The sequence below is a fragment of the Oncorhynchus nerka genome, linkage group LG28, assembly GCF_034236695.1.
Source record: "Oncorhynchus nerka isolate Pitt River linkage group LG28, Oner_Uvic_2.0, whole genome shotgun sequence".
Taxonomy (NCBI): domain Eukaryota; kingdom Metazoa; phylum Chordata; class Actinopteri; order Salmoniformes; family Salmonidae; genus Oncorhynchus; species Oncorhynchus nerka.
Window position 1 is genome coordinate 32,688,921 of NC_088423.1, and position 22,833 is coordinate 32,711,753.

At 43.3% G+C, this 22,833-nt stretch overlaps 1 protein-coding gene across 6 annotated transcripts in view; it reads right to left on the reverse strand.

Moving 5' to 3' along the window:
• The window catches only part of rtn4a (reticulon 4a), a 34,337-nt gene extending 13,275 nt beyond the window's left edge, over positions 1-21,062 (reverse strand). Inside the window, exons 1-3 of one of the 6 annotated variants that reach the window (XM_029640431.2) lie at positions 20,349-21,062; positions 12,402-12,452; positions 9,837-11,615 (exon numbers count right to left, since the gene is read on the reverse strand). In XM_029640431.2, coding sequence (XP_029496291.1) covers positions 9,837-11,615; positions 12,402-12,452; positions 20,349-20,814 — 2,296 coding nt within the window. In that variant the 5' untranslated portion in view covers positions 20,815-21,062. Of the gene's footprint in view, positions 1-140; positions 249-2,183; positions 2,404-9,836; positions 11,616-12,401; positions 12,453-20,348 lie in introns of those variants that run through there. The other 5 variants (XM_029640432.2, XM_029640433.2, XM_029640434.2 and 2 more) reach the window with 5 other exon arrangements.
• Positions 21,063-22,833: the final 1,771 nt, after the last annotated feature.

The window sequence follows — 22,833 nt, forward strand, 5'->3', positions numbered from 1 at the left end:
GCCATGCACAGCTCAATTCCTACCCATTCGCCTCACACCGTAGCGTCGGTAGGGAAATTGGTCAATTCAACGGCGATACAATCGAATATAAATGTGATATGTAAAGACAGCATCGTACACACGAGAATGACAGCACTTACCCCGTTCGGCATCCATCTTGAGCCTCCTAGCATCCAGCACTTAACTAGCTCAGCTGCGCGAAAGGGTGTTCACTTCCTGCTAGGTACATTTGAGATCCACTCATTATGCGCAGCTCTGCAGCGCCTCAGCCCTTTCTAATTATGTTGAAGTTTCAATACGTCCCCAATGCAAATATGCGAATGTGCTTTTCTACTATTCGTGGGAACACTGGTAGAGCTTTGTAGTAATAGTAATTTGGTTTCAAAACTGAATGAAAATATTGGAAATGGGGGAGTATGGGTGGGGAAAATGTTAGTCATAACTGCATATGTTGACCAGCTTTATCAATATAACAGTGCATCATTATGACCGACAACTGGTCATATCTAAAATCAGGAGTTTATTACAAAGACATTTTTTATAAATACCAATTCCAACCAATGTAAAAACTGACAACCACAGGCAATTTGCAATGTTTTGTTAGTCTTTCATACAGCCATGTGAAGCTGTTGGTCAATATTTTACCAATACAATTGTCTGGTAGTGAGTGCATAGCCTTAATGCGATAGCCAGAAAGAGTCCTCTACAAACTCTTACATCAGAACACATGTCCGATGGAAATCCATGCACCCACATGTCCAGCTGAAAGAATCTAACAATATGCTTACCTGTTAAAACTAATTATGGGGCACACCAGAAAACATCCTACTTCATCACCCAGCTATACAATTTCTATGGCCCCTTTAGGGTTATGTCACTGCCATCTGCCCCTCATGCTTTAATCCTGTAATTTTTTTATACATAATGTTACAGACTAATGTAGACAGTCTCTCAGGCCAATACTGCTTAGTCACCGGAGTGACTCAGGCTGGTAGTCTACTACACCCATACCCTATCCAAGTGCGGGTCATGCTCAACTGAGCACTCAGCCAGATGGTAGTTGCTAAAATGGATGACATACCATTTAGTCAAATAGAGTTGACAGGGTCCCTTTGAGCACAATGCCCTTTCTGTTGCAATGTGTGCCAATTGCCATGCTGCATTCCAGAATGATGCAACGCAGTAGCACACATGACAAAAATCAGCAGGACGTGAGCACAGTGCCATTGGTTGCCTGAGCCTCACAATGTCCCGTCTGAGCTGGATGCAGATGGCTACAACTGGGCCTGGAAAACACCAGAAGACCTCTTCTGTCATAAGCCACATAGCCTATATGGCAAGCACCAGAGGAGCCAAGTGTGAATACACACATCTGTAATTTAGCAGACATGCTTATCCAGAGCGACTTATAGGAGCAATTAGGGTTAAGTTCCTTACTAAAGGGCACAGAGATTTTTCACCTAGTCAACTCAGGGATACAAACCAGCGACCTTTCGGTTACTTGCCCAATGCTCTTAACCACTATGCACACACCTTATTTTTGTTGCACATGCTGAACAATGGACTTAAACACCTTTATAAAGCATAGTCAGCAGACTGTGGGGCTGAAGGCTGGTCCTGTATTCAGCAGCATTTGTCAAAGGGGTTAGAGACCCCTGGTGCACCGGACCAGGCAGTCGTGAGTCAACTCCAGGCAACATGGAATCATTAGACATCTATTACACTTGTCACTTCAGCCCAACACCCCTCCTCCCACCATGCACCTTTGGACAGACGTCTTCCTGTCAGTGCTACCCTTACCAAAAGGTTCTGCTAGGATAGTGGATTACACATTAGAAATCCAGAGAAACTTTTAGATTTGTTTGTGGCATTAACAGTTCCACTGGTTACCAACAATCTTATTTATTTACAGTTGGCTACACATTCAAAGCAAATGGCATGCATGGCTGGATGGGACAAGCAATACAAAAACAACCCACTCAACTACCAGAGTGATTGCCAAATACATACTACAAAAGGTCCACAATACCTGTGCATGGTTTAATAACAACCCTCTAAAAACAAATGGACTACTTTTAATTTCACATACATCTAGAGAACCCAGCAATAACTACAAAAAAAAACATATATATATAATAGTATTCAGGAAAGGTTACCGCAACAGTAAAATAAAAGAGGGATACCCTTGTCTTTCCACTGTGGTGGAGGCTGGGTGTCTCCATTTTCTGTTTTCCCGTTTTCCATGATAGAGCCGCTGTGAAGGTATCAGCAGGGCATTCCAGACAGCATGCGGTGTGTTGGGCTGGAGGCGGGTGCGGGGACCGAGGTGGAAGATGGGGGACAACCAAACCTTCCTCCTGTGAGATGACTGCAGCACTACTGCTCTCTCTACCTCCCTCCCCCTTTTCTCTTCCTCTCAGGCTGTAGGACTGAGGTCAGCTGACTGTCTGCTGGCACCTAGAGCGCCTATCGCACTGACGCAGCAACTTCCCCATCTAACTCACTCCCCCTAACTCAGTCTGATACTCTCCCTCCCCTTGCGCAAATGTACATGTGCTTTTCCCCTCCCTCTCATCCCCACATGGATGACAAAGCAGCAAGTAGGTGACTCCACCCCACGGTCTCTGTAGGGACTACAAGTACAGGCTATCCCACTACCTTCAAAATGTGACTTAATTTGAAATGCCCTCTGAATTGCCTCAACGTTGGTAAGTAACAGAAACCTCAAATCTAACCTCATGCTCTGGAAAGCATCAGACATCCAATCGGACCATTACTGCGCTTAAATTATGAATGTAATATTATTCTGTTGATCAGAGTCAAAGTCCATCTTCAAACAGTGTACCATATCTAAATCAGCCAAACAATTATGATTTGGTCATCCCCAAACCAACACACATCAGTAGTCAGTCTTAAATCACATAAGAAAATGGTGATTGTTGTATTAGTCCACTAGAGGGCACCTCACTAATTTCACTTAAGTCTGCCTAGGTTTCCTCATTCCTGTGTCAATTTATATTGTGTTAGTATTTTCAGCAAGTTATTTAGAGAGTTGACAAAAGTATATTCACTCAGAACTACAGCTGGAGTCATTTAGATAAATGGGAGTATCCGTGCAAGGTACATTTTGTAGCATATGGGTGTAGTCCTACTGAAGACTATGGGTGACTAATTAATGATACAGTGGTCGGTTACTACAGTTCTGTGGATTCAAAACCACCTGCAATCTCACTAAGGGGGTTTTGCGAATGAGATAGGTCAGGGGTGATGTTTGATAGTATTTAATTTTGAGTCGAACAAATAAAGGGAACACTTGCTGACAAGCTCTATTCTTCATCGGCTGGTGTCGCAATGCAGGCAGAGCCTTTTTATTGGGCGATTCCTCACACACAGTCTGGGTGTCCGCCAGCCTTGCTCAAAGCAATGTCCCAATCAGATAAATAAATCTGCACCGGTGTGAATAACTAGCAAGGTAAAACTAAGCCATTCATTGTAAAACGACTTAATATGAAAGCATAGCCTTTAACCTAACAGCAGTCATGCAAAAATAAAAAACACTAAATCAGAAGGCCACTGGCCCAGAGCAGTAAGCCTTCCAAACATATGGCAATTTTTTCTACAACTCTGCCCGTTTAACTGAGCTGGGTAAGGTTTATCTGGACATGGGACCTCAAGAGGCAAAATGGGGCCTACAAGGTGGTGTATAGTTTCATATCTCTGGTTGTTATTTTCAACCAGGGCTAAAACCAGACTGCAGACAGTAGATTTTGGTGATATCGACACACGATCAGGGTTTTCCAAACTTCCTGGGTGCATGTTTTTGTTTTGCCCTAGCACTACACAGGAGATTCAAATCATCAAACGCTTGATGAGCTGGTTAATTGAGTCAGCTGTGTGGTGCTAAGATTATTTATTTATTTTTACAAAAACAAAATGGACCCAGGGAGGGGAAGATGTGTGTATTTAATTATTTATAATCTCTCACACACACACACACACAGTGGGGCAAAAAAGTATTTAGTCAGCCACCAATTGTGCAAGTACTCCCACTTAAAAAGATGAGGCCTGTCATTTTCATCATAGGTACGTACACTTTAACTATGACCGACAAAATGAGAAAAAAAAACCAGAAAATCACATTGTAGGTTTTTTAATGAATTTATTTGCAAATTATGGTGGAAAATAAGTATGTGGTCAATAACAAAAGTTTCTCAATACTTTGTTATATACCCTTTGTTGGCAATGACAGAGGTCAAATGTTTTCTGTAAGTCTTCACACACTGTTGCTGGTATTTTGGCCCATTCCTCCATGCAGATCTCCTCCAGAGCAGTGATGTTTTGGGGCTGTTGCTGGGCAACACGGACTTTCAACTCCCTCCAAAGATTTTATATGGGGTTGAGATCTGGAGACTGGCTAGGCCACTCCAGGACCTTGAAATGCTTCTTACGAAGCCACTCCTTCGTTGCCCGGGCGGTGTGTTTGGGATCATTGTCATGCTGAAAGACCCAGCCACGTTTCATCTTCAATGGCCTTGCTGATGGAAAGAGGTTTTCACTCACGATACATGGCCCCATTCATTCTTTCCTTTACACGGATCAGTCATCCTGGTCCCTTTGCAGAAAAACAGCCCCAAACATGATGTTTCCACCCCCATGATTCACAGTAGATATGGTGTTCTTTGGATGCAACTCAGCATTCTTTGTCCTCGAAACAGGACGAGTTGAGTTTTTACCAAAAAGTTATATTTTGGTTTCATCTGACCATATAACATTCTCCCAATCTTCTTCTGGATCATCCAAATGCTCTCTAGCAAACTTCAGACGAGCCTGGACATGTACTGGCTTAAGCAGGGGGACACATCTGGCACTGCAGGATTTGAGTCCCTGGCAGTGTAGTGTGTTACTGATGGTAGGCTTTGTTACTTTGGTCCCAGCTCTCTGCAGGTCATTCACTAGGTCCCCCCGTGTGGTTCTGGGATTTTTGCTCACCGTTCTTGTGATCATTTTGACCCCACGGGGTGAGATCTTGCGTGGAGCCCCAGATCGAGGGAGATTATCAGTGGTCTTGTATGTCTTCCATTTCCTAATAATTGCTCCCACAGTTGATTTCTTCAAACCAAGCTGCTTACCTATTGCAGATTCAGGTTCCCCAGCCTGGTGCAAGTCTACAATTTTGTTTCTGGTGTCCTTTGACAGCTCTTTGGTCTTGGCCATAGTGGAGTTTGGAATGTGGCTGTTTGAGGTTGTGGACAGGTGTATTTTATACTGATAACAAGTTCAAACAGGTGCCATTAATACAGGTAACGAGTGGAGGACAGAGGAGCCTCTTAAAGAAGAAGTTACAGGTCTGTGAGAGCCAGAAATCTTGCTTGTTTTTAGGTGACCAAATACTTATTTTCCACCATAATTTGCAAACATTTATTAAAAATCCTACAATGTGATTTTCAGGATTTTTTTTTCTTGTCGTCTGTCATAGTTGAAGTGTACCTATGATGAAAATTACAGGCCTACTTTTTTGCCCCACTGTGTGTGTGTGTGTGTGTGCATGTGTATGTGTACTGCTCAAAAAAATAAAAGGGAACACTTAAACACAATGTAACTCCAAGTCAATCACACTTCTGTGAAATCAAACTGTCCACTTAGGAAGCAACACTGATTGACAATAAATTTCACATGCTGTTGTGCAAATGGAATAGACAACAGGTGGAAATTATAGGCAATTAGCAAGACACCCCCAATAAAGGAGTGGTTCTGCAGGTGTTGACCACAGACCACTTCTCAGTTCCTATGCTTCCTGGCTGATGTTTTGGTCACGTTTGAATGCTGGCTGGCGGTGCTTTCACTTTAGTGGTAGCATGAGACGGAGTCTACAACCCACACAAGTGGCTCAGGTAGTGCAGCTCATCCAGGATGGCACATCAATGCGAGCTGTGGCAAGAAGGTTTGCTGTGTGTCTGCGTAGTGTCCAGGGGGTGGAAGCGCTACCAAGAGACAGGCCAGTACATCAGGAGACGTGGAGGAGGCCGTAGGAGGGCAACAACCCAGCAGCAGGACCGCTACCTCCGCCTTTGTGCAAGGAGGAGCAGGAGGAGCACTGCTAGAGCCCTGCAAAATGACCTCCAGCAGGCCACAAATGTGCATGTGTCTGCTCAAACGGTCAGAAACAGACTCCATGAGGGTGGTATGAGGGCCCGACGTCCACAGGTGGGGGTTGTGCTTACAGTCCAACACCGTGCAGGACGTTTGGCATTTTCCAGAGAACACCAAGATTGGCAAATTCGCCACTGGCGCCCTGTGCTCTTCACAGATGAAAGCAGGTTCACACTGGGCACGTGACAGTCTGGAGACGCCGTGGAGAACGTTCTGCTGCCTGCAACATCCTCCAGCATGACTGGTTTGGCGGTGGGTCAGTCAATGGTGTGGGGTGGCATTTCTTTGGGGGGGCCGCACAGCCCTCCATGTGCTCGCCAGAGGTAGCCTGACTGCCATTAGGTACCGAGATGAGATCCTCAGACCCCTTGTGAGACCATATGCTGGTGCGGTTGGCCCTGGGTTCATCCTAATGAAAGACAATGCTAGACCTCATGTGGCTGGAGTGTGTCAGCAGTTCCTGCAAGAGGAAGGCATTGATGCCATGGACTGGTCCGTCCGTTCCCCAGACCTGAATCCAATTGAGCACATCTGGGACATCATGTCTCGCTCCATCCACCAACGCTACGTTGCACCACAGACTGTCCAGGAGTTGGCGAATGCTTTAGTCCAGGTCTGTGAGGAGATCCCTCAGGAGACCATCCGCCACCTCATCAGGAGCATGCCCAGGCGTTGTAGGGAGGTCATACAGGCACGTGGAGGCCACACACACTACTGAGCCTCATTTTGACTTGTTTTAAGGACATTACATCAAAGTTGGATCAGCCTGTAGTGTGGTTTTCCACTAATTTTTAGTGTGACTCCAAATCCAGACCTCCATGGGTTGATAAATTTGATTTCCATTGATAATTTGTGTGATTTTGTTGTCAGCACATTAAACTATGTAAAGAAAAAAGTACTTAATAAAAATATTTATTTCATTCAGATCTATGATGTTATTTTAGTGTTCCCTTTATTTTTTTGAGCAGTATATATATATATCACACAGTTTGCCATTCAGACACTTTAATGCATATTTGTAAATAGTATATTAAAACATTTTCCTTAAAGTCTAATTTTGAAAGATCTAAATGTTTGGCATGGGTCCCGAGATCCTCAAAAGGTTCTTCAGGTGCACCATCGAGAGCATGCTGACTGGTTGCATCACTGCCTGGTATGGCAACTTCTCAGCCTCCGACCGCAAGACACGATAGAGGGTAGAGCGTACGGCCCAGTACATCACTGGGCCAAGCTTCCTGCTATCCAGGACCTCTATACCAGGCAGTGTCAGAGGAAGGCCCTAACAATTGTCAAAGACTCCAGCCACCCTAGTCATAGACTGTTCTCTCTGCTACCACACAGCAAGCAGTACCGGAGCACCAAGTCTGGTTCCAAGAGGCTTCTAAACAGCTTCTACCCCCAAGCCACATGACTCTTGAACATCTAATAAAATGCCCCCCCCCCAAGTTCTACACCTGTTGTATTCAGCACGTGACAAATTCAATTTGATTTACTGTCCCCACTTAAATACATGTAATTTTGTCCTTGGGACATTGAATTGAAACACTGTAGAATTATATTCATTCCTATGGAGGAATGTTTCTTCTGGGGAGTGCCAATATGGCCGACCGGTGGCTTCAAAGCCTCTCATTGGCCAACACACAGCATCAGCAATCCACAGTTTACAGAGAATCTAATTCCATAGAGAAAAACTCTGGGCAAACTAAAATCACTGTGGGTGTAAGCAAGACAGTCAGGCCCGCTAACTGCCACAGTGTTCCCATGAGAGGCAGTTTTTACCAGGCCCTGTGGTACCATTCAAACATTTTAATTGTAGATCAGCTCATTTTCTAACCAGGAGTATTATGGAAAAAAAGGGTGTTCATAAGAGATACTGCAGGTAATGATAGGCATTTAAATATTACTAGATGGCTGAAATGTAAGCACAAAACCCCCAAGACTTACTCCACATTTAGTTGCATTACAGCCGGAATTCAAAATGGATGAAATAGATCCTCACCCATCTACACACAATACCATAATGACAAAGTGAAAACATGTTTAGACATTTTAGCAGATGTATTGAAAACTAAATCTCATTTACATACACAACCCTGTGTCAATACTTCGTAGAAGCACCTTTGGCAGAAATTACAGCCAAGAGTCTTTCTGGGTAAGTCTAAGAGCTTTCCACACCTGGATTGTGCAACATTTGTCCATTATTATTTTCTAAATTCTTCAAGCTCTGTCAAATTGGTTGTTGATCATTGCGGGATCCATTTTAAGGTCTTGCCATAGATTTCAAGTAGATTTAAGTCAAAACGTTAACTCTGCAACATTCACCGTCTTCTTGGTAAGCAACTCCAGAGTAGATTTGGCCTTGTGCTTTAGGTTTACCTCTAAGACTTTGCCTGTGCTTAACTTCATTCTCTTTTTTATCCTGAAAAACTCCAGTCCTTAAAGATTTCAAGAATACCCATAACATGAGGCAGCCTCCACTATGCTTGAAAATATGGAGTTGTACTCAGTAATGAGTTGTATTTGCCCTAAACATAACTTTGTATTCACAACAAAAAGTGAATAGTTAAGTAATGTTACAAAAAATGTGGCTCGAGTACCATGTTGCAAACAGGATGCATGTTTTTGAATATTTATATTCTTCACAGGCTTCCTTTTTGCTGTCAATTAGGTTAGTATTGTGGAGTAAACACACGGTTGTTGATCCATCATCACTGTTCTCAAGGTCAAATCCCTGAGTGGTTTTGTTCATCTCCGGCAACGGAGTTAAGAAGGATACCTGTATCTTTGTAGTGACTGGGTGTATTGCGACACCATCCAAAGTGTAATTAATAACTTCACCATGCTCAAGGGGACATTCAATGTCTGCTTTTTTATTTTTACCCATCTACCAATAGGTACACTTCTTTGCGAGGCATGTGAAAACCTCCCTGGTCTTTATGGTTGAATCGGTGTGAAATTCCCTGCTCGGCAGAGGGACCTTACAGATAATTATATGTATGGGCTATAGATAGAAGGTAGTCATTTAAAAAAAATCATGTTAAACACACAATTTAAGCAAAATAATACTCCTGAACTTTAGGCTTGACAAAGGGGTTGAATACTTATTAACGCAAGATATTTCAGACTAATTTTCTATTAATAAGTATACATTTTAAAAAGCATAATTCCACTTTGACATTAGGGGTCATTGTGTGTAGGTCAGTGACAAAAAAAACTATTTAATAAATTGTTTATTCAGGCTGTAACAAAATGTGGAAAAAGTCAAGGCGTGTGAATACTTTGAAGGCACTGTATATCTTAATGAGGTATGAGGTATACACTGCTAGGTCACTTCCTGTAAAATGGCTTGTGTGGTGTCAATGTAATTTTAACAATCTCTTTGTAACACCCCCATTGCACACGAGAAATGCATTACTTACTAGATCAAGAGGATGGATTCAAAAACACAAAAATTATGAAAGAAAACATGAAAACCAAGATCATGAAAACAAAATCATGCCAACACATGCACCCAATTGTAAATGATTATTTATTTATTTTTAAATGCTAAAAAAGGGACAATGCAGAGGAGAAAGGTGATGAAAAAGTTCAAACTTAAGGGGGGAAAAAATGGAAATGACAACAGAGTAAAATGATGCACCAATAAAAAATAAATAACTGGTGGTTAACTTCCATGTGGAAATTACCTGCTTCCGCACTCAGGTTGGGCATCTGATCCATTCCAGGGCCCTCTGTGTCCTTAGAGAGGAACTCCGGTTTGCGAACAGGCGAGTGGATGAGAGGGGCCTTTGAGGCGGGACCTTTGGTATCATCCTTCTCCAGGTCAGACTTGACCTTCTGGGTGAGTAGGAGGTAAGAGCGCTGACTAGGAGATTCTTCCGGAACTTCTGGGACTATATTTGCAGACTCCACATCCGTCCGCCCAAAGCGCATGTCATCTTCATCCATGCTAAACTCTGTTGCCTTAGCAAACTTGGAGCTATCTAATGCTTCTAGAAACTCATCGATTACACCCCTGAGGGGCCTCTCGATGAACTCAAACTCTTCAGAGGACACTTCCGGCTCAGAGATATCCTCTGCCTCTTCCACTTTCATGTCATTCTTCTCAGACTCCACCTGGAAACTTGCAGGATTCTTGGCCATTGCCTCCAGGACAGGGGACAGGGAGTCTGCTGACGGACTCTCAGAATCAGAATCTTCAGGGGTCTTTGTCTGGAATTTAAGAGGCTCTAATTTGTTCACAATTTGAGGTGAATCTTGACTGGACAACATCCAATCTTTTTGTTCTATCTGGACAGGTGCTTTGCTATGGGGTGTAGGCTCTGCCTCCTTTACGAGGTCAAAGGCACTAAAGCCTTCATCTTCAGTCTTCACAGCTAGTCTTGCTTCAGTCTCCTCAGTCAGCTCCTTCAGCAGTAAAGCTTTGGAATCGAAAGCAAAGGGATTTGTGGCTGACAGAGGGACAGGGACAGTGGGTGACTCAACCATCTTCCGGATAGGAGCAGGGCTCGGCTCAGTGCTTCCTTCAGAAGAGCCTGAGTCCACTTTGTCAGGGTTCAGAGGGAAGGGCTTTAAGATATCTGGAAGAGATGTAAGTGTAGAGTCCTCACTCTCTTTTGGGGTGGTTGAGAACTGATTGAGTGGCTCCATGAGCGAGTCTGCAGCCATCTTGACAGACTCATATGTTTTTGTTTCATCGTAATATGACGGTGGGCTGCCATCTTGTGAGTCTTCAGCCCGGCCATACTGGACCAGGTCTGGGGTGGGACTCTCAGACATTTTAGCTGCCTGGCTGTCAGAGGTCATATCCCCAAGATGAGAGAACCCAGCATCTGCTACAGGGGAGAAGCCCTGGAACGGATTCTTCTTCACCTCAAACATTAAGTCATCATCTGATTGGCCAAGCATATCTGGCTCATACCCAGAGGAGCCTCTGGATGCTGAGTCTTTGGAAAACGTATCCATGGAGGCCCTGGGGTTGTCTTGAGAAGCTAAGAGTGGAGAATCCCAGTGCTCTGTTGGGTTAGAGGAGGCAGGTGCAATGTCAGAGTCAGGAGTCATCAGGGGATTATTGGGGGACTGGGAAGGAGTAGTAGACCTGACTGGGCTACAAAGCTGCTCTTCAGGAGAGACCACGCCACTGTCTCCACACAGAGACTTGGACCCTACATCGCTCTCGGGGCAATTTTTTTTATGTTTACTTTGAATGTAGGTAGCAGTTTCTAACCCTGTCACAATATCCTCATCACTCTTACTAAATCCTAATCTGGTGTTACCCTCTTCATTCCAAGGCATATCCTTGGTCAGTATTTTGGGGGGCTCAGTAGAAGGCCAAGAAGAGAAGCCCAATGGAGCAGATGTTGGATTTGGACTCTCTGACAAAGAGAGGTCCTCCAGAGAGTCAGGAGAGTGAAGGCGAGAGAGAGGGGAGATGGGAGCAGGGGAATCACCCTTCTGCCCAAGTTCTTGAGTAAAGAGGGAAAATGCAATACATCAAGAAACACTCCATTCCTTCAGCGCTAGCAAGCCATGCCTGGCATGCCCTGCCAGCAGTCTGCAGAGTTGAGGTGTTGTTTCCCATCAGTGATCTCAGAGTTATAAACTGGCATGCCAAAAGATACAAAACCAGTTATGGGAGATTTTTTTTTTTTTAACATAGGAACAATCAATGAGGGGAATCATCACCTAAACGTTTAACTGTAAAGTTAGTGTCTATCTTCTCTACTGTAAGTGGACTTATCACACGGATTCACATTATAGGATCATACAAACAATGTTAGTCTTTCTTTTAAATTACTTAAATGCAAATACAATGTAAAATATTATTAAAGGCCAAGTGCAGTTACCCTGTGTTTTATATCATATTGTACAATAGCTGATAAAAATTAACACGGTAAAAGTGTGAACAAATTTTATCAGTGTTATTTCCTGATTGTAAAATTGTATTTTCAAACCAGCAACTCAGGACCTTCTAATCATGGGTGGAATTTCAGCTTGCCTGGTAACATCCCCAGGTGGTAACTGTAGCTAAAAAGGCAAATTGGTTTATTTTTTTACAATTGGAAACTATTGCCGTAAGGTACATAATTGCTACCAAGAAATGTGACATTACCATTTTTAAAAAACAGCTGCATTTGGGCCTTTAACAAACTTTGCATTCATATCAGTCAAAATGTAATTAAGGTATAAAAGGCATGAAATTAAAAAGAGAAGATGCAGGAGGACAAAGGCAGCCAGGAAAAAGAACTTGCCTTTGGGGAATTGCATCAGAGGTTGAAGCGCAGCAGGAAGAAAATTGTCATCTGAAAAAGAGACAGTAGCACAGTGTGAAGTGGACAATGCCAGCAGCTGAGAAAACAGAAAACAATTAACACTACAACCGTGTGAAACAGACCCTAACATGGGGCCTCTACACTACTTTGACAACAAACTAGGTCCAGGAGAGATACTTCTGTAGTATAAACAGATGGATCTAGATTCAAATTCTCTTGAAGAGATCTGCCACACGACCTCTGGAGATAGTGTGGGGAACATCTACACCACATAGTGGGGCGGAAATATTGATACCTTTGACAAAGATGAACAAAAATGACTACAATAAATAATTCAAATACGGAGCTATATTGTATGCTAAAAATTGAAAGTATATTGGTATACTAATACAAAGAAAGAGGTTGTGTTTAACAAGTCATTTTTCTCCTAAAAAAAAAATAATAATTAGGGGTAAAATTATTCACAACCCTGTTGTCAATACCTCACCTTCCAAGGACAATCACAGCCTTTTTCTAAAATGCTTCATGAGTTGGAGAACACATTGGGAATTATCTTACACCATTCCTCCCTACAGAACCCTTAGTCTACACTTAGACTGCCCTCTTCAATTTGAGGAAAGCCCCAAAACCTGTCAATTGACTCCAGCCCCCCCCAAGTCAGACTGCTCTCTGCTACCGCACGGCAAGCGGTACCGATGGACCAAGTCTTGAACCAACAGGAGCCTGAACAATTTCTACAGTAGCAAAACACTACAGTAGCTCTATACTGGAATACTACACTACCCAGCCTATCTGCATTGACCCTTTTGTAGAAATAGAATGAAACAAACAGGCATTCAATTTTTTTCATAGTGGCCACTATGCATGCACAAGGCTACATGTGCCCAAGGCTACATGTGCACAAGGCTACGTGTGCAAAAATAACATTCACTGATAAAAATGTAATAATCACCCCCTCACTCACGTGTTACTGTCAAGTTCAACACAACAAAAGCAATATCTTTGGGCTACACTGCACATTATACACTTTCTGCCTGTGGACATCTGTTCTACAATGTGCCAGCAGAGCATGATACCCTTTGTTGGTTTAATTGATCTCTTTCAGGCAGAGAGAACACCTGGCTTACCCCTTTTAATCCACTGAATTGAAAAAGTGAGAAAGAGGGAAAGTGTGTGGTGTTCCTTTCACCTCTATAGTGTCATCCAGCTTAAGCCAGGCCCAGCAACACCTAACTGTTTAACAAGCAAAGCCTCATTTCCACCTAGTTCTCTCATTCTGAAAATTAACCACACACTGTAGAGGGAAAACATTAGCTCACAGATAGTAGTTAGTTCCTTAGAGTTAACATTACACACAGATTGCCAGGGTCCAATAAGCAACTGACGTGTTATAACTTGAGGAACGGCAAATAGTCATCTAACATTACCAGTTAATACAATAGTGAATTGGTTAGGTTACTAATGTTAGCGCATCTGTTGTAACGTTACCCAACTGACTTTATTAGCCAGCTAATTCTCACACCATAAACAAAATTATTTGATCAGATAAGTTGGCTAATGTGACTCAACATTTCTCTGGCTAGCTAACGGAGAATTCGAGCCAGCCAGCAAGATCCTTAAAAATACTTGTTCCACCACCCTCATCTCAAACTTTCCAAAAGCCAGTTGTTTTTCAGTTACAGCTCATGAAGTACACTTCATCACCTTCTCACACCCGTCTCCGTGGTCAGGCTTCTCACCTACCTCTTCGTTATCGTTCCGGGGAAGCGCAAACTGCCTCTCCACTCTCCCGCCGTCTTCCCAGAGCATGCGCTGACGACGTAACTAGCAAATTATTTGTCTCTTCTCTCTTCAGTCATGTGCTGCTTCTGTTATGTGAACGATTGGCTGAGCCTTGGATACAGCCAGTATTGCTCCAAATGCGAATCACTCGTTCGCTTACAGCCAGTAGTGATCCAAAGTCGTCAACAACTGGTGCACGAAATCTAAAGAAGTCTCTAGATTTTGTTTGCCTGAAGAAGAGTATATTGTGATAAACTGCAGGAAACACTACTTGCCTAGAGAGTTCTCAGCTATACTTTGTGGCTATTTATTTACCACCACAGACAGAGATGGTGGCACTAAGACAGCTGTATACGGAAATAAGCAAAGAGGGAACCACTCACCCAGAGGTGGCGCTCCTAGTGGCCGGAGACTTTAATGCGGGGAAACTTAAATCAGTTCTACCAAATCTCTATCAACATGTTAAATGTACAACCAGAGGGAGAAAAGAATTCTAGATCACCTGTACTCCACACACAGAGACTCGTAAAAAAACTCTCCCTCACGCTCCATTTGGTAAACCCAACCACAACTCTACCCTCCTGATTCCTGCTTACACGCAAAAATTAAAGCAGGAAGCACCAGTGACTCGGTCTGTAAAAAAAATTTCAGATGAAGCAGATTCTAAACTACAGGACTGCTTTGCTATCACAGACTGGAACATGTTCCGGGTTTCTTCCGATGACATTGAGGAATACACAACAACTGGCTTTATCAATAAGTGCATCGAGGACGTCGTCCCTACAGTGACTGTACGTACATACCTCAACCAGAAGCCATGGATTACAGGCAACATTCGCACTGAGCTAAAGGGTAGAGCTGCCGCTTTCAAGGTGCGGGACTAACCCGGAAGCTTACAAGAAATCCCGCTATGCCCTGCGACGAACCATCAAACAGGCAAAGCGTCAATACATGGCTAAGATTGTATCATTCTACACTGGCTCTGACGCTCGTCTTATGTGGCAGGGCTTGCAAACTATTACAGACTACTAAGGGAAGCACAGCTGCGAGCTGCCCAGTGACACGATCCTACCAGATGAGCTAAATCACTTCTATGCTCGCTTCGAGGCAAGCAACACTGAGGCATGCATGAGAGCATCAGCTGTTCCGGACGACTGTGATCACGCTCTCCATAGCAGACATGAGTAAGACCTTTAAACAGGTCAACAAACACAAGGCTGCAGGGCCAGACGAATTACTAGGAAGTGTGCACCGGGCATGTGCTGACCAACTAGCAGGTGACTTCACTGACATTTTCAACATGTCCCTGATTGAGTCTGTAATACCAACATGTTTCAAGCAGACCACCATAGTCCCTGTGCCTAAGAACACAAAGGCGTCCGTAGCCATGAAGTACTTTGAAAGGCTGCGTAATGGCTCATATCAACACCATTATCCCAGAAACCCTAGACCCACTCCAATTTGCATACCACCCAAACAGATCCACAGATTATACAATCTCTATTGCACTCCACACTGCCCTTTCCCACCTGGACAAAAGGAACACCTATGTGAGAATGCTGTTCATTGACTAAGGCTAAGAGTTCAACACCATAGTACCCTCAAAGCTCATCACCAAGCTAAGGATCCTGGGACTAAACACCTCCCTCTGCAACTGGATCCTGGACTTCCTGACCGGCCTCCCCAGGTGGTGAGGTGAGGGTAGGTAGCAACACATCTGCCACGCTGATCCTCAACACTGGAGCTCCCCAGGGGTGCATGCTCAGTCCCCTCCTGTACTCCCTGTTCACCCACGACTGCACGGCCAGGCACGACTCCAAAACCATCATTAAGTTTGCTGACGACACAACCGACAACGACGAGACAGCCTATAAGGAGGAGGTCAGAGACCTGGCCAGGTGGGGCCAGAATAACAACCTGTCCCTCAACGTAGCCAAGACTAAGGAGATGATTGTGGACTACAGGAAAAGGAGCACCGAGCACGCCCCCATTCTCATCGACGGGGCTGTAGTGGAGCAGGTTGAGAGCTTAAAGTTCCTTGGTGTCCACATCAACAACAAACTACAAACACACCAAGACAGTCGTGAAGAGGGCACGACAAAGCCTATTCCCCCTCAGGAAACTAAAAAGATTTGGCATGGATGCTCAGATCCTCAAAAGGTTCTACAGCTGCAACATCGAGAGCATCCTGACTGGTTGCATCACTGCCTGGTACGGCAATTGCTCGGCCTCCGACCGCAAGGCACTACAGAGGGTAGTGAGTACGGCCTAGTACATCACTGGGGCAAAGCTGCCCGACATCCAGGACCTCTATACCAGGCGGAGTCAGAGGAAGGCCCTAAAAATTGTCAAAGATCCCAGCCACCCCAGTCATAGACTGTTCTCTCTACTGCCGCATGGCAAGCGGTATCGGAGTGCCAAGTCTAGGACAAAAAGGCTTCTCAACAGTTATTAACCCCAAACCATTAGACTCCTGAACAGGTAATCAAATGGCTACCCGGACTATTTGCATTGTGTGTCCCCTCCCCAACCCATCTTTTTACGCTGCTGCTACTCTGTTTATCATATATGCATAGTCACTTTAACTATACATTCATGTACATACTACCTAAATTGGCCAGACCAACCAGAGCTCCTGCACATTGGCTAACCGGGCTATCTGCATTGTGTCCCACCACCCACCAACCCCTCTTTTTACACTTCTGCTACTCTCGGTTCATCATATATGCATAGTCACTTTAACGATACCTACATGTACAGACTACCTCAATAAGCCTGACTAACAGGTGTCTGTATATAGCCTTGCTAATCTTTTTTCAAATGTCTTTTTACGGTTTTATTTCTTTACTTACACACTTTATTTTCTTCGCACCATTGTTTAGAGCCTGTGAGTAAGCATAAGGTGTTGTATTCGGCGCACATGACAAATAAACTTTGATTTGATATTTGGGTTTTAAAACCCTGAACAGAGTGAGACTGTCAAAGAATACAGAAAAGAGATGCTGTTTTTAGGAGTGCGTTCATGTCTAAGTTTTTATTCAGCACCGCCACTGTTTATATTCAACACTATTACAAAAGGCGCTTCTCCCTAATTTCCACTCACGCCGCAATGAATGAGTAGCAAAGTGTATCGATAGCCCTGGCTTTTTATTATTAGTAGCTTGTCGCGTCTATTTTACTATCCAATCATTTTTTCACTTTCTCTGGTTATGGGACCAACATGAATTTGTGCATGAGGCAGATGCGGTGTGACTCGAGTTTCACCATCAGGTGGAAGAGAGTACACCCCCCCCCCCCCCCGGTCAGTCTCACCAGGGAAAAGGGAGGAGAGAGCAGGGACCGTGAGACGGAACACTCTGCTGCCCTCTCCCTCAGCTGAGACTAATGCAGTGTTCAAAATAACTGGGAACTTGGAAATTAACTTCTGAGCTTGAGTTCCTTGAATGCACTGATTTTCCAACCTGAAAATCACAGATCATGATTTGACCTTTCCCTTCCCCCTCTGAGGTAGATCTCTGTTTCCTTTTTGACTGCGAAAGTGATCGACTGAAAATGTTGGTGTCCGTTGTATTATAGTATGCTAATAGCTGCACCCATTAAATGTTAAATGTTATAGCATACAAGATAGCTTACAGGCATGTAATAAAGTCTGGGAAAAAGGTCATAAGTGTCCGAATGACTGAAGAATTTCCTTTTTAATGTAGCAACATGAAGATCAGCCTTTAAAAGGCAAAATTACTGATACAATTAAGCATAGCAATCATTTTCTGATCCAAGTATACAACAAATGTAAACAAGTTAATGAAAACTAAATCAATTCGCAACAGGTTAAGCTGCAAAAATATGGTTCAGGCTCTTATCTAAGATATAATAGCCTAGACAACATACTTGAAAACAGTATTCCCTCTTTGAATTCTTGATTCCAGCTTTTGTGCCTAACTGGTTGTGACATATGCTTGACAGACACCTAAGCAGAGCATTAGGGGAGAGAGAAAGGGCAGAAAGAGCACAAATTCAAATCAACCATCTAAACTAAATGTTTAATAGCAAAAATCTCCCAATTTGAATGCTTTGAGCTCCATTTTAGCCAAATCACCAAAATGTTACAATATTCTCAATAACCTGTAGATTAAGATGTCAGGGAATATTTCAATAGGACAGAAGCAAAACATGTTTTCTTAAACAAGTTGCCATCAACGTACAATGGTTCTGAATACCATAGTCCAATCATTAAAAATAAAAAAAAGATCAGGCATCCACCCATCAAAAGCCAGGAAATATCACGTTACAAATATATTTTGTTTTGCTTTTATTACCGTAATGATTATTCATATTAGACCGGTTTAAAGGCCAGTTACTTCTCTAGTCTAGGTTCCTGAGTTGAAGTATATCTAAAATTGAACCATAGACAATTAACATTAGCTATAATTGAAATCCATGTTGCTTGAATTCTGTCCACCTGTTCTGCGTAGGCTAGTAGTCAATGACTTCGCTTGAACACTTTTGTGGAACCTAAAATGTAGGCCAACACCTGCCCATGAAAGAGCTGCATCATGAAATGTAATATGTCTGAGAGGAGGCAAAGAAAGTGAATGGCACAGACTGCAATGAACCCATGTTAACTCTAGTCACAAGTCAATATGAAATATGAGAAGGGGTCATTCTAGGACATTATAGTTGTGCAGTTATTAACTAGAGCGGTGTACAGTATTGTAGGTGTAACATTAAAGAAGCACTTACAGCACTGTGTTATTAACATTCCAATTTAAAAAGTAGATCAACAAAGTCAGAAGTGATTCAGTGCACTAGTTGCAGCTAAATCCAGCTGTGATGGTATTGATACACGCTTAAGCATGCTCATCCTAGCCCTTCCTAGGATAGCGAGAATACACATCACAGCAAAAACAGAGGGAGCAAACCCACAAGGCCCGTCAGAGCCAGTAGGACCATTTCCTTTACGTTTTTAGCATCTATCCTGCAGTAAGAAGGTATTCCAAATTATTGCAGAAAACCGAAGTAGAATATAAAGCATGTCTGCCCTTCCAAAATGACAAGTATGCTTATATTAGTTCTTAGGCAATAGTCGGGCCTAAAGCGATTAAATGGAATAACACTCAACCAGGTTTTTGTCATTGTCTTCCAACCCCGCCCTGCCCGTCTGGCCTCGCATGTCTGGGAAAGTGCTTAGCTATTCTAACAGGAAAGAGAACATATTTTATTAAATTCGCGTGCGCTAATGCGCTAACTAATTTACACAATAACAATGCCCCCGAACAATGTCCGACTTCACCCGAATGAGATAAAAACACCCCATTATCCAAAAGCGTGAATGGTTGACAGATCGAGAGATTGGTGGGGTGAAAACCCAATTTCTCGTACGATGAAAAATGTTAACTATCATTAAAAAAAATGGCTTGTTTCCAGTAGATAGCTACCGTTCACTTAAGGAATTTTGGGATAAACAACTAAAATAGGGGAGTGGACGAATTTAGATGAGATTCCTTTGTTGTGACGAATCCAAGGCATCTTGACTGAGTCAGAACAGAGCTTGCTAGCTTGGTTTGCGCAACCACAAACCAGGTCGGAAAATTACAGTCAGGATTATTCTAGTATGAGCCAATTAGTTAGTTTCTTGGATTTAAAAAAATACCATGGCATTACATGTTATGTAATAATCAGCACCGATGCATCCGTATACATAAATAGTCGAAATAGGTGGTACAATTCTTCCAGTTCACTATATTAACTACCTTCTTGCTGATGTGTCAAGTAGGTGGTCTGCATCATCTTTACAAAGCCAGCTATCTAGTTAACCATCCTTTTTTTTTTAGGGGAAAGACATCGGAATGGTTAGTTAGCTAGCCTGCCACTACCTGCCTGTGTGGAGTATCTGACTATATCAAGCTACCAATGCAGTCTCGAACCGTGCGCAACAATTTCATATTTAAAAAAATAAATGTTGCCGCATTAATTCCACAATCACATAAGCTAGCTAACGTTACCAAACATTAGTTAGCCAGCCAGTCAACTGTAACATTATTGCCAATTAAGTTAGCAAGCAAGTACTGAAACGTCTATTTTAATAACGCTTTAACAAGAGACATATTTAAAAACCAGATGATCCTTAAAATATTGACGACTCACGGGATGGTGCTGGAGGAGCAGCAATCGCTTCTTTCTCTGGGGCTGCTTCTAGTACTGGACCTGCTTCTTCTGGAGCTGCTTTTGCCGGGGGATATGGTCTGATGAGTTCTGGCAAAGAGTCTGCATCCAAACAACTGCGAATCACTGGTGTTGGAATTATTTCTGCCAACTCTTCCTCTGATGGGGTGGAATCTGGAATCACCTCGTCGTGTGTCTGTTGTCCCGTGGCACGCTCTGTGGTGGTGGTCAGTAGCGCTTCCTCGTCCTTCGTAAATTTGATTATATCCTCGGGGTACGAAGCCTTGTGTCTCTCAATAGCATCATGTGCTCCGCCAACTAAGTCTACAATATCATCATCGCCAAATGTAGCTGTGGCCTCGTTGTTGCCATAATGATTACCGTATTGACTGTATCTACTCATTTCGTCTTCGGTTGTGGATGATACGACTTGCTCGCCGTCGTCCATCTAACGTTTCACTACCGGTTATCTGCGGATAAAGTGTGTACTTTGCAGGGCACGTTCAATGAATAACTACGAACACTCAACAATAAAAAACTCCAACAAACAAAATACGCTCGTTGAATTCCCTCAAGCCTTTTGGGTCCGAATAAACTACTGTTACAGAAGAACGACTCGACCACTGCCACGGAACAACCGAATAGTTCGTGTGAGTCGTCTATTTACAGCTAGCCCCTTCACCAGAATGTTGAAATAGATAAGCAAGAGTTGAGTGACCAATAACTACCTAATAACTCTGAGCGATGCCACCTGTGACCAATAAGGTGTTGGGGAATCGCTGCATTTGTTAACACCCCTTTCACAAACCTGGCACAGTGAGGGGATTCGATTATCTAGCCCGGGTTATGTGTGTGAGGAGTTTATACTGGGTGAAAAGTGTTCGCATTCGTTCTGGAACTGGGCCGCCTGGGTGAGCCAGGAGCCCCATTTAAAGCCCACAGCGAAAACAAAAAGAGGTGAAGCACTTAAGAGATTGTTGCCTTGCCTACTATTTTGCAAGGCAACGTTTCTTTTCTGCAATGAGCCTGGGGGCCCTTTCCTATGCTTATTGCTTACACATGACAGATCTTACAACACCTGTGTAGGCTAACCACAGTAATTCATGACAATTAGAACTAATTACGAACTACTTAAATTATTAATGTAAATATTTTCCCTGATTTTTCAGGGGGCGCTGCAGCACCCTTCTTACGCTTTGAACACACTGCATTTTGGTACACCAGAATTGCATTAATTTCCAATGCCTTGCAGCATTGCGTAGCAGAGCCAGTTGCAGTGCATACATTGATTTATCGAACGTATTGTAGCGATCTGCACAGACAGCTGTGTGTTTTACTATTAGTTGGTTGTGTTGTACTTACCAATACCTAGTGTTCGCAGGGTCCGACATGCCAATCAACCTGCTATCGGCCAGTCACGGGAATGCCTGGAATGTTCTGATGCCGGGCATCCTGGTGGTTGGCGGAGTGACGTGGGGGTTGGCAGGAGGGTTGAGCATTGCAAGTTAAGACCATGTTTAACCCTTCTATGTGGCACACCCTTTAGTTTGTCCATTTTCATTTCACAAGATTTTACATGATTTTTTCAAAATGTATAATTTCAATAGCTCCTTGGTCAAGTGACCTAGGGACTTCAAACAAGGTTCAGAATGTCCACTGAGTGGGCCTACACATTGCACACCCTTTAGTTTGTCCATTTCCATCTCACATGATATTATATACATTTTTCTAATTTTTCGGCTACAGTCGTCTGGAACAGCTGATGCTCTCATGCATGCCTCAGTGTTGCTTGCCTCGAAACGAGCATAGAAGTGATTTAGCTCGTCATGTCACTGGGCAGTTCGCGGCTGTGCTTCCCTTTGTAGTCTGTAATAGTTTGCAAGCCCTGCCACATAAGACGAGCGTCAGAGCCAGTGTAGAATGATTCAATCTTAGCCATGTATTGACGCTTTGCCTGTTTGATGGTTCGTTGCAGGGCATAGCAGGATTTCTTGTAAGCTTCCGGGTTAGAGTCCCGCACCTTGAAAGTGGCAGCTCTACCATTTAGCTCAGTGCGAATGTTGCCTGTAATCCATGGCTTCTGGTTGGGGTATGTACGTACAGTCACCGTGGGGACGACGTCCTCAATGCATTTATTGATAAAGCCAGTGACTGATCCCGGAACATGTTCCAGTCTGTGATAGCAAAACAGTCCCGTAGTTTAGTATGTGCTTCATCTGTCCACTTTTTTACAGACCAAGTCACTGGTGCTTCTGCTTTAATTTTTGCTTGTAAGCAGGAATCAGGAGGATAGAGTTGTGGTCGGATGTTAAAAAAAAGTTTGTACTTTGTTTGTACTCCCTACACTGTTTACGCTCCCTAACTAATTCAACTAGTAATACAAAATGCAGCTCACATTTCCACATGTTTATTAGTTCTGGAATGCGAATTTATGTCCAAATCGTGAAAATAAGACCTGTGCAATGTT